This window comes from Bacillus rossius, chromosome 3, assembly GCF_032445375.1.
Source record: "Bacillus rossius redtenbacheri isolate Brsri chromosome 3, Brsri_v3, whole genome shotgun sequence".
Lineage (NCBI taxonomy): Eukaryota > Metazoa > Arthropoda > Insecta > Phasmatodea > Bacillidae > Bacillus > Bacillus rossius.
In genome coordinates this window covers 46,808,290-46,823,906 of record NC_086332.1, presented here as the reverse complement: position 1 = coordinate 46,823,906, position 15,617 = coordinate 46,808,290, and the positions used below count along the sequence as shown (strand labels likewise).

At 34.1% G+C, this 15,617-nt stretch overlaps 1 protein-coding gene across 1 annotated transcript; it reads right to left on the bottom strand.

Moving 5' to 3' along the window:
• Positions 1-570: 570 nt before the first annotated feature.
• LOC134530611 (uncharacterized) lies at positions 571-15,363 on the bottom strand. Its single transcript, XM_063365604.1, has 2 exons — positions 15,103-15,363; positions 571-4,232 (listed from the first exon to the last, which is right to left on the bottom strand). The coding sequence occupies exon 2, from the start codon at positions 4,135-4,137 to the stop codon at positions 946-948; it is 3,192 nt and encodes a 1,063-aa protein (XP_063221674.1). The 5' UTR covers positions 4,138-4,232; positions 15,103-15,363; the 3' UTR covers positions 571-945.
• Between the last annotated feature and the right edge of the window lie 254 nt (positions 15,364-15,617).

The following is a 15,617-nucleotide window of genomic DNA, read 5'->3' as shown; positions in this document are numbered from 1 at the left end:
GCACTTAAATTACCAACACATGAAAATTTGCAAACTATTTATGATCCTACCTTTGTTTAATAATAACTGAAATATGTCCAAATATGTGACATTTGTTTACCTGCAAGGATGCAAAAAGTACAGAGATTTGTTTACTTTGTACCCTTATACTTCACTTTGGTTTTGACAGCCATTAAGGTGTCACTTCGGGGACAAGTACGTACTTATAAGTACCTATGTACTTTGTGCAAATCCTGATATGCCGTAAGGTAAGGCAAATCTAGTGCAAACAACGTATGTGTATATAAATTTAAATTTCATGAGTGCAGTCACATAACCTACTTCAGCTAGCAGTTTTATATATATAAATTTCATTACAGCTTGGAGTGTAGGATTTAAAAATAAAAAAAAAATAAATAAATAAAACTGGTGTTTTCATCTTATTTTGGCATGAAAATTGCTACTTTTCCCATGTATAGTCAAATATAAAGTAAAAAAAAAATGAACTTTATTTTAAACATGCAATTACTAAGTTTAACCCTAAATAGTATTGCATTGACAAAAAAAAATTCACAAAAACAGCATGTATTCTTCATTTTTAAAACAAACTCTCAAAGAATCATTTTATTGGTAAATTTACATCACACAACATACTTAAACATACTGCAGTGCTGAATATGCCAAACACAAAAAATTTAAGCTATTTAAAATTAAATTATTCATAAAAACAAACAGTAATGGGCATAAAATAAAACAATTATTGTTTGCAAAAAGTTAAATTTTGTTAAAATAGGAGTCACAAAGAAACTGCCGCAGAAACGTTAAAAAATATATATATATATAAACATAAACCCTAACTTGATTTAGCACGTACTTACAGTCAAGTAGCAAATTAACAAAATTAAATTAGAAATTATTACTATGTACATCTGTTTCCTCCAATTAATTCTCTTAGAAGATCTACAGCTAAATTCTCTTTCCTATAGAAAGTTTGCGGCCACCAACACGTTCAGGGTCGTCCTCGTCCTCATCAGAGTCATGGGCATTCTTAAGTTTCTTGTTGATTTTCATGCCTTCTTTTAAGGCTAGCCCCTCGTTGGTGATGAGCTGGCTCATGACGCGCTTGTCCGTGACGGACACCTCGCTCGCCGCATGCAGGGGCGTGTGGCCCGAGTAGTTGGGCAGTGAGGAGTCTGCCCCGGCCGCCAGCAGCACGCGCACCACCTGGTTGTTGTCCGCCTCGACGGCGTGGAACAGGGCGGTGCGGCCACTCCGGCCGTCCTCCAGGTTCACGCTCGCCCCGGCCGCCAGCAGCTCCAGCAGCTGCTTGTTCCGGCCGTTCATGGCGCACAGGTGCAGGGGCCCCAGCCCCTCGTCGTTCAGCACGTCCAGCGGGAGGGTCCAGGTGCCCTCCCTCGACAGCAGGGCCCGCAGGCTGCCCCCGCTGCCTGCCAGCACCGCCAGGTGAAGGGCCGTGTTCCCGGAGCTGTTCTTCACGCACGGGTCCGCGCCGTGATTCAGCAGGATCTGCGTTATCTGCTTGTGCCCGCTCCTCACGGCCAAGTGCAGCGGCGTCTCCCCGTCGTCGTTCTTCAGGTCCACCGAGAGTTTCCGAGCGCAAATCACCATGCACTGCCTTCGAACCAGGTTCACGTTTTCTTCGGTCACAGCGTAGTGAAGTTCTACGTTGCCGTCTGAGTCCGGAATCACCGACTCTATCCATTCGTAATATAATTTCTGAAGCAAAATTTTATTGCTAACCAAAGATTGCAAATTAGGATTGTCCATTAATTCATTACCATTAACACTACTTACACCAATATTATTATTATCCGACACTTCGACTTCTATTGAAGGAATGTTAGCTTCTTTCTGTTTGATGAAGTTTTCTGGTTTTTTCTTGTTGAAAGATGGAAAAGTTTGCTTTCGTTTCCTACACTTTGGCCTGAAGTACTCTTCGCCACACGGGCTATCATTTTTCACTAGTTTGTTTTTGTTGCACAACTTGACAAGGTTATGTTTCACAATCAGATCATGCACTGAACTCTCATTTGGAACATTAGCTCGTGAGGACAAACCAGCTTCCCCTTTTAGCAACTGAACTGGATCTATCTCTGTAACACTGCAACTATTCAATATATCTTGCCACAAAGCGGTATCAAAACTATCAGCCGTATTTATGACTGGTTCAATTTCTTTAGGAATATGCAATCTCAACAATTTGGAATTTTGATCAAAAGACTTAACACTATCGTTGCTATTTTGGTTACTCTGCAATCTGTCTTCTTTTCCTGCTACATCAAACATGGTTCTCTTGGCTTCTGGCTGTTCTTCCTGCAGACATGGAGTCTCAACAGGAACAGGTGGAACATGCTCCATGCTAGCAACTGTAGCAGATGTCCCCTTCACAGCTTGTTTTTTAGCAACAGAGCCACTACTATATTTGGCAGCAGGTGATATTGACAGCTCCACAATTTTACCTGGTTCCATAAGTGAGTAAAGATCTGTTTGTGAATAAGCATCGACAACAATTATCTTGCGTGCAGGAATCTCCACCTCTCTTGCATTTGGCACTTTGTTCGTTTCCTTATCTTGCTTTTCTAGGTGATTCCCCGTTTCCAACTTGCACTCATCGAGCGTCTTTAATATCTCATTGGCATCCCACTCCACACTATCCCTCGCTACATCACCGGGTATATGAAAATCACTTGAAACAGCATTTTGCTCCACAGGTGCCACCGGAGTACCACACACAGTTAACTCATCTCTGGCATCCTCGGATGGAGCAGAATAGTCAAGTTCCATTTGATTTGTGTGCTCCATGGGCTGTGGCCTCTTGTCATTCACTATACTTGTATTTGGCTGTTTAGGGGCTGAAACTCCACTATCTTCACTACTCTGAAGACATCGCTTCAAAATATAACCACCATTACGGGAATCAACTTTAATGAATTTTGGAGTCCTCAACATCTTTAAATCAACTTGTTTAATAACTTTGGGCTGCTCAGATGCTGCTGAAACCTCACTGGTTTTAGTATTCATGTTTTCAAACAAAATGCACTTCCCATTAACAACTTTAATGTTGAATACCTTGTTGTCTTTGGTAATGACAGACTTCCCTGCCAAGGAAAAGGAAACTACTGGCTTCTTGGCAGCAGATGTGCCCATGGCTTCTTTGTTATTCACTACAATAACTGGAAGAGCAGTACGTGGACCAGCGCTGGGTATGGAGTCCATCGTTACTGAACCTGATGGTGTGAGCACTGTCTTTGGGGGAGTTCTTTTCAATATTGTAGGCACGAGTTTTAGTGTGGAAATGGTTTTCTGGGCACTGCATGTCACTGGAACTACTCCTACTGTAGATATGCTAGTGGAATTTTCAACACTTGCAGGAGGGGGTTTTTCCAAACATTCAATGATTGAATTTATTTCAGATGAATTTACTTTTTTTAGTTGGAGTTTGCCACCACTACTACACAGTTCTAAGTTCACTGGATTAACATGTTCACTCGCCAACACTAAAGGAGAAGAGAGACTCTCTGACAAAGTATTTTTACGATCTTCATCAGAGTTCCTTAGCTTTGACTGAAATTTATTCAGTATGTGAGTGTTTGTCTGGCTATTGTACGCCAAATCAAATTTTCTAACCATTACTTTAGGTGCAGTTGGAAATGCTTGACTAACTCTGGCCAGGGGTTTACATGAAGTCTGTGGTGGTTGTGAAGGAACAAGAGATTCACGAGATGCAGGCAGTATAATGGTTGATTTTTTCTCTGAGACAGTAATTTTGGCAATTTTTTCTGATGAAGAATTCAGCTGAATTGTTTCTGTAAGGTCAGATTGTGCAATAATGTTATGCAAAGAAAATGTTGATGATTCATGTTCAGTCCTCACACCATTAGGATGCAACTCTACGAAACAAACTTCACTTGAGGTCACATTTTTTCCAACAGTCAGTAAGTGGTTGGGCTTCCTTAATATTGACTGAGTAACAGCTTGGGGCAACTGCAATGAAATATCAGTATCTCTAGATGCAGGCTGTGTGATGCTAGTAGGTATAGGATTCATTATTTGTGTTACAGGTGCTGAGGTATCTGTGCTAAAGTGATGCACAGCTGTAGTAGCATCATTTTCAATATAATCAATATTTTTTAGCATTTTTAGACATCCCAGGAGCAGGTAACTTATCGGTAGTCCTTCCAATCGCGGAACTCCCAGTTCTATATCATAAATATATCATTTGTTGCCTTAATCTGAAACAGAGGAAAGCAGAAAATCATTAGATTCATTTAATAAAATAATACTCAACCTTGATACCAGAATACTAGCAATACACTTAAGTCTTAAGTAATCAGAACTCGTACATAAAATGATGCAAGAAATGTTGCAAAAGATCATAACTTAATTAACATTATGTACCATTAATTGGCAAAATTTTCCTGTGCAATAACCCAGAAACCACCATCCTTATAATCTGGCACAGCAGCATATTGCTTTTCGCTGGTTATTACAAAAAAAAAACACAGGAATGGAGAACAAAGACGAATACACACACACACAAGAGAAAAAGCCAATATCAGCTGATATTAAGCATGTTACCTGCTTAAGAAACACAGGTAATTTTGTATAAGGAATTTTGTCATAAAAAATGACAGCACAGATGAACATTAAGAGACTGACAACAAAACAGTTGCAACAAGAACAGTAAATACAGAAAAAACCTGAACACAGCCACACAAAGATGAACCTTGTGATGAACTTAACAGATAATCTGGATAACATGACAGCATAGACAAACACAGTAGACTTTATGACGAAACCATTGAGAAGTTTCTAAAATTGACATCTGCTCCCATCATCAGGCATAAACAATATGCTTGCAAACACTAGGGTGAAAAAAGATAGAAGAATTCCTTTCCTAGATGTTCTAGTCTCCAAGGAAAACTACAATATTACAAATAAAGTATATAAGAAACCAAAACATACAGGCCAATCAATAGATACCTACAATGATTTAATTTGTAGACAACAAAACATTTGCTGATTAACAAAATCACTTTAAATGATTAATGCAATGGGGAATTTTTATTTAATGCAGTTTTTTGGCATACGTCCAAACTACTATATGATGAATTCGTATAAAATGGTTACCGAACTTGAAACAATTCAGACCTCCGGCTAGCTCACAATTGGTCTAGATTCCATATACATAAATACAATTAAAGAATTTGTTAGGTTCGAAAATAATGTTTAAATTTCATAAAAATGTTGCTCTAATTGATTCATGGTGAAAATAATTCTTTTGAGAAAAATTACTGAGTTATTTAACTGTTTTTATTTATCCATTACGAACATTCACACTTAACACAATGGCTGCCATCTTCCGACCACAACACTGTTTCAGACTATATACAAATCTATAAAAAATTTTGTTGCATTAAGAAAAACAATTTTTTTTTAAAATGGAACCAAAATGTTTGACAAAACAAAGTTTTATTACAGATATTTATATACCGTAATTACACACAAACTCATGGTACAAGCCTGACATGATCCTCGGAATAATGGCGAAGTCACAAACTCATTGCTTTGGGCTAATACCTACGACTGTGGTGACCAAATTTTAAGTAAAAGTTTCAAACAACGAAAAAGGTTGATTATAAAAGGTAGAGCTCGGACAACAGCCGCGAAATTATCTATTCACACCATTAATATGTTATTTGTTAGCCATAGCCCAACACGCAACCTCTCAGTACCTCAGACAGACGCTGTCTGTCAACATGGTAGCCCTTGGACAAAGGGCGTTCATGTGACACTCTCTGGCGTAAAAACAACTTTAAGTGGCTTATGGACCATAAAGCTAGCAAATCCTCAGAAAAGCATGAAACAGTGCAAATTATGATTATAAAGCATGTTGCAAACACCTGAATACTTCTTAAATGGTAATAAAAAGCTGTTATTTAAATACTACCAGGGGTAAATATGTAGTTGGCCAATATTTGTGGAAAAAAATTTTAAAAATCCGAAAATACTTTTATTATATGCTCTTTAACTTCCTCTTTTCATTAAACCCGGCGGAGATAAGAAATTCCAAATACTTTAGGAGATAAGGAATTTTTTAATTTTCATCACAATACCTGTGCATTCATGCAGCATTTATCATTGTTTCTTGTTTACGACTATGAATTTTTTTTTTCGCAAGTAGGTGAACGATTAAATTTTCTACTAACGGCAAAGGAATTGTACCCACCTCTAACTTAGGTGAGTTTTCAACATTTCAAATTTTAATGTTTTATTTGTTATTTGGATATTGTTGCGCAAGTAATAAGTAAAAAAAAATTACGTGAGTTCCTACTGTTCATCCTTTGTCCCGGTTTGTTTGGTCAGGTCAGTTACATTATAAATACTTTAAAACTAAACCAACATTAAAATTAATTCACATTATTTTTAATGTACGCTTAGTTTGAAAGTATTTATAATGTAACTGACCTGACACAATCGACCATTTTAATTAATTAGGCATTCACGAACACACGGCAACTAAAAAAATTGTCACGGTCGAATGATAGTACAGGTTTTGTATTGCAAAATAAGAACGGCGATATCTCCTAAAGTATTTGGAATTTCTTACCTCTGCCGAGTTTAATGAAAAGAGGAAGATAAAGAGCATAGAATAAAAGTATTTTCGGATTTTCAACTTATTTTTTTTTTTTCACAAATTACGCCCAACTACATATTTACCCTACCAGAAAACCTAACCATAGTACTGTGTATGATCTGATAACAAAATAACTCATTAATATAGCTGTTTAACAAGTGGAGAGGGCAGTAGCCTAGAAAATTACAAACTGGCATGATAAAAAGCTCATAACTAAAAAAATCCCACCAGTCAACAAACAAAAAGGAAAAAAACACCAACTGGAACATTGTTTACTTTCCATGTTGAAATTTTTTTATTTTTCTGGTACTATATATACACACACACATATATGAAATGAATGAAAACCTCGTATCTCAATTTTTGGACGAAAATATATTTTTTATGTTTTTGGGTGGAAAACCTCGTATCTCACAAAATGTTTGGCTGAAAGAAATAAAATGTGCATCCTACTGCTTTCTATCGGGAAATCACATAAAAGAATTGTACAACCATTAATTGAGGGGGGCGAAAGAAACTGTTTTTTGTCTCTGCTGTAAAATTTGCATCTTATGAAATACAAGGTTTTCATTCTAAGCCATCGATATATATATATATATATATATATATATATATATATAATTAAAATTTAAACTACACTTTAATAACTATGAGGTATAGAGGTATCTTTCTGTGCGTGTCTCAATAACCAAAATGCCCGCTAAGGTAAAATAGTACTGATCTAAAATTACTTTTCAGGCAATATAACTACTTAACTGAAATGAGCGCCAAATTAATTTAGTTATATCTACCGAAAAATTCCAATTGAATAATACAAAATTAAAAAGGAAAATATTTCAAGAAAAATAATTAAATGTTGAGCAATTTACAAATTATTAATTAATTGTATCCTAAATTAATGGTTGATACTTAAATAATATGAAAATTAAAAAAAAAAATTAATTTGCCAAACAGTAATTAACCTCAGTAAACAAAACTAGCTCATTTAAAACAGCACTAAGACTAATTAAACAAAATTTGTCAAGACTTCTGAGAGAAAATACTAAGTTTATCAGGAATAGTTGTGCAATATAAGAAGTTAATCAAAGTCAAATTTAAATTAGGTAGGTAGGAATTATACAAACTTTAACAGAAATCAATGATAATATGAAGAATTTTGGATACAACTAACCTATTTCTCAATATTAATCTATTACTAACTAAACACACATATACCTGAAGCAACAACACATCATCACCATACATACAATTGTAGAAATATCCAATCAATACAAAATCTTCAAAATATTAATTTCTGTAGTCTTTCATAACAGTGAACAGAAGCTGATAAACTTGAAGAATGTTGATTCAGTCCTGTAGTAGTATACGTTAAGAGTTATTTTAAAAGCAGCGAATCTTCATCTAGCTAATCGTCTATTAATGTTTATTTTTACAAGTGTTAAATTCACATTCTTTAATCTTGATCCGTAGATATTCCTTTGAATTCGGTGTAGGAAATAATTAATAAAATATATTATCACATTAAAAATGACAGTCCTTTTCAGCCTTCTAAATTCAATATATCTTCCAAAACTCAATGTTCTTAATAATCACTTTCATTTACCTATTTTTTCCTGTTTTTGTTTTAAAACTAACATTTAATTACAAAGAGTATTTAACATACACGTTTCCACAGAGATTTTATGCACAAGCATAGAGTAATGCTGTAATTTATAATAAAAGAGTATAACTGGTGTTATCAAAAAAAATTACACTTATTAAATTGTCTATTGACAAAATACAGTACAATTTCATTACAATATCCACAGCTTCTCCCTAAAAAAAAGACAGTTAGGAAACAAATATTGATTATAAAGGGTTTCAGGTCAAATTCCATACCGTAATCATAAGCATGATCACCAGAGTAAAACCTCTCCCAGATAAGTTTCAACCTCAGAACTGCATGTTTATCAAATCCCCTGTGAATGTGGATGCATGTACATAAGACATATTAGCAGAGACCTTTCAACACACAAAGTGCATGAAATCATCCAGAACTGTGAAACTCAAAAACCTAGGACGTCATAAAATACTCTGGGAAAATTCTACGCCACTCACACACAAAGAACACCTAATTAAAGGGAAACACAAAGCATCAGCATTTATAGTCAGCAATAACAATGTAAAGTGAAAAGTCTTTAGTACAGCGCATTTGTCAATATAGTTTTAATGGGAATACACCTATCCCTCACTTAGCACGTCTCAGATTGCGCGGATTCATTTAGCGCGATGTGAATTTTACTGCCCCAGTCTTGAATAGCATGTCTGTAAATTTCAGTTAGTACAAAATCTCGGCAGAAAAAAAAAAAAGAGCACGACGCCACAAAGTCTGTTTCAACTTCTGTAAACATATGTGCCATGGGATACAGTTAGCCAAACAAGGGGGGAAGAAATGTGCGCGCAGGTCTGTCTACGCTATCGGCTGTTGTACAAACATCAGCTATGGCAAGTTAAATTGCGGCTATGGAGTGTAAAGGACCAATGTTTTTACGTCCGCTTGTGTGCCGCCGTGCCGTACCGTTGACGCCTGGCCACAAACCGGGCCGTGAACTCAGTCTAGCCAGTGGCAGGGAATTCACTCAAACAAAAGCAACGTCTGTCCATTCAGCTGCCGGTAACTGTAAGTGCTTGATCACTCATAATGCATTGTTTTCAAGTATTTGACATAAAACTAGAAGTATTACAGCACGCAGATTGTCATGAAGGACACGCTTATGTTGGTCGCACTTTAGTTTTAAGCAAGTCAACTGTGCGCACATTCGTACGAAATAATGACTCTTACCAAAAGTTTATATAAGTCTGATGCTGTTGGTTGTACTAGCGGGAATATATTTGACATTAAATACTGGAACAGAAATGAACAGATGATTCATATGAAAGAGGTTGTTAAATGAATGTTGCAATGAAAAAAAAAAAATCATTAGCCTGACAGGATTGGTGTGAACCAGGTGGTGATATGCGAATAAGCACTTTAATTTTTGAAAAATTAAAATGTAATTATCCGGACAGTAATATCGGTTTCACGGTCAGTAAAGGATGGTTTGGAAATGTACGCGACGTGAGTTGAAGGTCACGACCGGGTGGGCAAGTCTGCTAGCCGACTGACCATAAAGTACATAACCACGTATCTCCCATTACGCGGTGTCATTGTCATACAAAGTGCGATGGGAGGCATATAAAGATAAATGGTGTGACATATTTATAGTTGAGTGTTATTCAACGCATTTATATTACGTAAAGTATATTTTCCTACACAATTTTGGAACACATTAAATAAATTAGCCTTGCTATTTATGGAAACTAATGCTTCAGTATACTCGATTTCGAATAACATGTGCATTTTTAGGAACGAATTAGTCGTGCTAAGTGAGGGATAGGTGTACCATTAAGTGAAAATGTAAAATGTAATCAACTAGAAAACAGTGAACATTGTAGTGAAAATAAAAACCAGCAGTAAAAAGTACCACTGAGCAAACTAAAAATGTCACCAGTGTTGTAAGTTCAATAGCCTTAATCCACCAAATCTGAAAACAGGTAGCTTGATTAGTGCCAAACAACAGAATGTGCCAATAAAACAATGTCTGTACTTAATCAACAAAGTATTGAATTAAAAAGTATGTGTAAATTTAGTTAAAGTAGAAACTAATTTGCTTTTCAAAACAATTAAAAACCAACAATCTTTGCAGAAAAAAACTGGCCAATAACATCAGCTCATTATGTGTGCAGCTAATAAGGAAAAAGTGAGTCTATCATTGGCCATGTTTAATCACACATTTTCAAAGATAATTATCTTTATTTTTCCATTACCAACATAAATTTACTGATAGGCTGATATATATTGCACATTAATAACTTTTCAGTTTATTGGTAGTTTAAAGTACAACTTTTTGTGCACCACCGGCTGATACTATACCAGACACACTCAACGATGAAAATACAGGCATTAGGTATACAGTCTAGCTTGAAAATGTACACAGAAATTACCTATAAAAGTTAACCTGAAGACCAAAATTTTTACCTTGCTTAAAAAATTTAATGAACAGCAACAGTTCATAAAATTTTAAGTTAAAAAGTAGATATGCCTGTATATACAGTCCAAGAAACTGTATTAAATCATAAACTTTAATAACATTTATTTATTTTCGTGTTTCTGTGGAACTGTGATTTGCTGCAAAATTTTCCCTATTCACAGAAAATTTTCCAGTAAACTTGTTGAAAAATTTCCACACTAATAGTTACCCAGAAAACTACCGTCTTTAGTTATGTCCATGGCCAACTTAAATCTTGTGCTATGAATCATTTAAATAAAAAACCAGATGTAAAATAATCTTAATACTGATGGTGAAAAGAAAAATATAAATGTTATTGGTAAAATAAATTCAAAATCACATTTATATTGATGGCACAGTTCATCATGCGAACAAAAAAACAGACGTGTAAAAGAAAATTTTCAGCATTACATTTGTTATTTTAAACAATAGGATTTATGCATGCTCATCATTTACTAATGCTTAAAATGAATATGTTTTTACTTATAAATCATAATCCAAGTGCTGATTGCAAGTAGTTTCCTAGTTTTCGGCGCACTTAGTGCAATTCAATACAGTATTAAAAATATTTTCCTCAAACTATTGAAAATCTCTGGTATAAAAACTCTCTAGAAATCTAATATATTATAACAATTACGGTAATTTTTTCGTATTATGAATCCTAATTTTACCCTTGATTCCGATCGCATGATCCTTCCATTCCAGCCCTAAAACCTCTGTTGCTCGAAATCTCAACCCTCTATTAGTCAAAATAATCAGTGAGTCCCTCTAAGTCATTTTGGTACAGATTTTCCCTCCATAACTCAAAAAATTAAATTGGACCTCTGTATCTCGAACATAATGTTTTATTTTACAACCTTCACAACTCAATTATTTGAAACTTATTACCTCTATAGTTCAAAGAAAAATAAGTTACCAACTTTAAGAATTTGTTGACAATATAAGTACACCATTGTTTCTTAGAAATCAATTTAGGAGTATACAATAAATAGGATTACCACGAATTTATGACTCACGTGTTTGTTTGCTTGGAGTCAGGTGTTTATTATTTTTTATTTCATTTGAACTTACGAAGCAAGTCATTTGTTGTCGACTGTTACGACTGCTACACATCAATTTGTACAACAGTTTACAAATAAAATTGTTAAAACATGAGTGCTGTGAAACGTAAACCGAAAACTTTGAGTCTCGCTGAAAAATTGGAAGTGCTCGAAGCTGTGAAGAGTTGTCAAAAGAAGAAAGATGTTGCTGAACAATTTGGCCTGTCAACAATAATAAAAAATGAATCAGACATCACGAGAAAAAATAAAACGGTCAAATTATCGAAATTGTCAAATTAACAAAATTATTGATTCAGTAACTCAGAAAACCGATACCACTAATGATTTAGATGACATAGAAGACTCGAACAATACTACATGCACTCCATGGGTTTCCATCAAAGAGGGAAGAACAGCATTGAATACTTTACGGAATTTTATAGAGCAAACCAGCAACAAGAATTTTCTGCTCTTTATACCTTAGACAATGCTATAGATAGAGAACAACCGAATTATCTAAAGAAAAATAAAATTACTGACTTTTTTTAATGCCATATTTTTTTATTTTAAGGATGTTTTGAAATAATGTTGATTTATAATAAATAAAAATATGTTTGTCACCTCTGCAACTTGAATTTTTATTTATTTTACCTCTCTAATTAACTCAAAATGTATAAGAATGAATCTCAACCTCTTTATGTCGAATCAAAATCCGCTTAAGTTGAAATCGTCAATAAGTTGAAATCCTCCACAAGTCGAAAACTCTATAACTCGAATATTTGGCATCTTACTTTGAGTTTGACTTACAGAGGTTCTACTGTACATCAGGTTTTGAAGAATTTTTTTTTAAATTCATATTCAACTTATGATCATAATTCATTGTTATCACAAGTTTATGCTATGTCCAAGATATTACGATGCTAAATTAAAACTGCAAACATATGTACCACCAATTTATACAGGATTATGCCATCAGAATCAAGAAATAAACTTGGAACAATTACCACTATTAAGATTAATGGTAATTTTCTACAAGTGAGGCTGGTCCGTATAAAATTATTTACATGATAGTTTTCAGATCTTCTAATTATCCTTAGAGCAGGGTTGGCTGATTTAAACCACAATGGTTTTAACCACAGTTTAAACCAAGGTTTAAATCAAATGTTATGTTTTAAAAACCAATTTTTTTTTATGAATTTTTAAATAAAATATCTTAATAAATTTTAATGAAAGGTCTAATACCACTTTAATAACAATATTTTAATCATTAATGTTTCTTGTGATTTACAGGAACAAATAATCATGTACCTACTAAAAAAGATCTTATAATTGAAATTATCTGAATAAGTTGTAAATTACACCCAGCTAAATACTAAGTACTTTAAAATTAAAATAATTAGTAAATTATAGTCAAAAGTGTAAAAAAAAAAAGGGGGGGGGGGGGTGGAAATTAATAATTTAACATTTAAAAAAAATCATATTTTGTGGGAAATCCTTGTGTGAAACACCCATTCCATCGAGAATCCTTCTCCTGTGGGGAAATACCTTTTCTGTGGTTAAGCCCCAGTCAGATGTGCAGATTTGCAGGAGTTCAGTTCTTTGATGTTATAACTTTTCTGGTTCAAAATGAGTGGCAGAAAGTGGGATGTTGTATGGCTACATTTTAACGTGCTAAGAACCAAAATAACTACTGTAATAAAAAACTGGTTTAAACCCACAAAAAAAACTGTTTAAACAAAAAAAAAAGGGTGGTTCGGTTTTAAAAAAAAACTGTTTTTTTTTTTTCAACTCTGTCCTTGGGAGTTCTATAAAACATAATTACAAAGCAGTAGTCTCATTTACTCGACATTCGCTTATCCAACACTCATTATCCGATATTCCACCACAAAGTTACACGCTCTAGAAACTGCAATTAAATATATTGAGCAACAAGAAAAAAGGAAAAGGAATCAATATGATGCTGCAAAGATTGAGACACTTGGCAGTGAAATAACAGCAGTCAACAGGAAGGCAGTCTACGATAAAATTTCTATGGAATATCACAGGATTAAACTTTTTAAGTAGGTACTGTATATCTTTCAGCCAATGTTATAGATTTTTATATTAATTGTTTCCGCTTAATGTTTTCTCTTTTTCTGGGAAATATAAAAATTGGATTCGTAATGTGTAAAATAATAAAAGTTTCATGTTTAATTGGTGTTTTCTTAACACCTCTTTGTTATCCCACATTTTTGCTAATCTGACATTCAGCCAGCGCATTTAAGTCGCACTACTGTATTTCAAATATTTTACCGGTAGTAATGATTGTAAGAACTAGAGGGGATTGGAATGTGTTAGATGAGGAGAGTGTATTGGCTATTAATGTCCACTTCAGGAGATGAATGAGAGGGGAGGGAAGTAAAGGTAATGCTTGCCACCAGGTTTTTACCCATTCACGGAAATAGGTATAATAATAAAGTAGTATACGGTTTCGAATAGTTATTTAGGCACATTAATACTGTAAAATGGTGTGAATGGTTGGTTAGGTTAGTTTGTAGATTTAAAATACTATAAAATAGTATGAATGATTAAGTTAGCTAGGGTCTACATGTAAAATACTATTTAATGATGTTAACCGATGATTAGGTAATGACATTAAAAATACTTGATGCTTTTTTACGAGACAATAAAGGAACACTTGATCAGAATACCAATCTCTCAATTACTTTTTACACTGGAGCCCCTAAAAGTACAAGAACCTTATAAATTTCCACCCGTGCTAGATAAAATTTCAATTTTATAATCTAAAAGTAAAACTTAGTTACTTGATGTGCTCAATCAATCACTTGGCCAAATTAATAAACAAATTATTAATAATCTTATCCATCTTAAAATTATGTCGGGCCTGCTTACTAAGAGTAATAATTTAAAAACTTTTTTTAATATCTCCATTTACTTAAATTAAAACTTGCAGGCACACAATTAAATTATGGCTATCGTCCTGATCCTCAGGCACCAATTAAATTTAACATTAGGTCTAAATATGAAGTACAGTATAAGAATATTACAATACTGACATTAAGGCTACATATGTTACTATCTTAACATAACGTATTAATAAAATATTAATAAACACTGCCAAGTTTAAAAACACTTTCTTAATGAGTTTTTATTACTACATAGTCAAAATTTAAAAAGATACATATATAAAATCGCCTACAGCAAAATAACTTATTTTGTAACTCTCATTAGATTACAATTTTATTAAGAATGATGGCACCAAAAGTTTCTATAAACACGTTCAATTTGGATGTATTAAAACTACGAAATTACTATCACAATTTTCAAATTTACTCACGTTTTCAAACCACTTTGAAAATGCCCTTGTTTTTACGATGGTCTAATATTTCGCAAAAAACGTCTCCATTATTAATCCAAAGCCAGGAAACTACCTTATTCAAAATCACGAGTATCAACGCGAAAAAAACATTCAGATAAGTTTTTGAATTTATCAATACACTAGTTAAGAGATCGTTGAATTAGTCGCGATTTTACTAGGGAAATGAGGAATTCACCAAAACAATCGACATGTTACCAAATGACCATCAAGATAACCAATAAAACAGACTTTCAAACCCTCAAAGAAAATGAAAGCCATTGGTAGCCCTGATATCGTTTCTAAACGCAAACCCAAATATTAAACAAAGTTTGCAAACAAGATCACTGACAAATATTCATTTATAAAACATGTTTGCAAAGCCGTATCTGATCTCGACTAAAATATATACTTAATACTAATAACCTCGTACATCGATCCAAACTACGCTCATTATTTTTAAATTCAGCTGGGCGGCTTTGCCCCGTGTCTTCAGT

Bases quoted from the DNA above. Each gene is read 5' to 3' on its own strand.
- LOC134530611 (XM_063365604.1), bottom strand. From the start codon at position 4,137: ATGCTAAAAAATATTGATTATATTGAAAATGATGCTACTACAGCTGTG.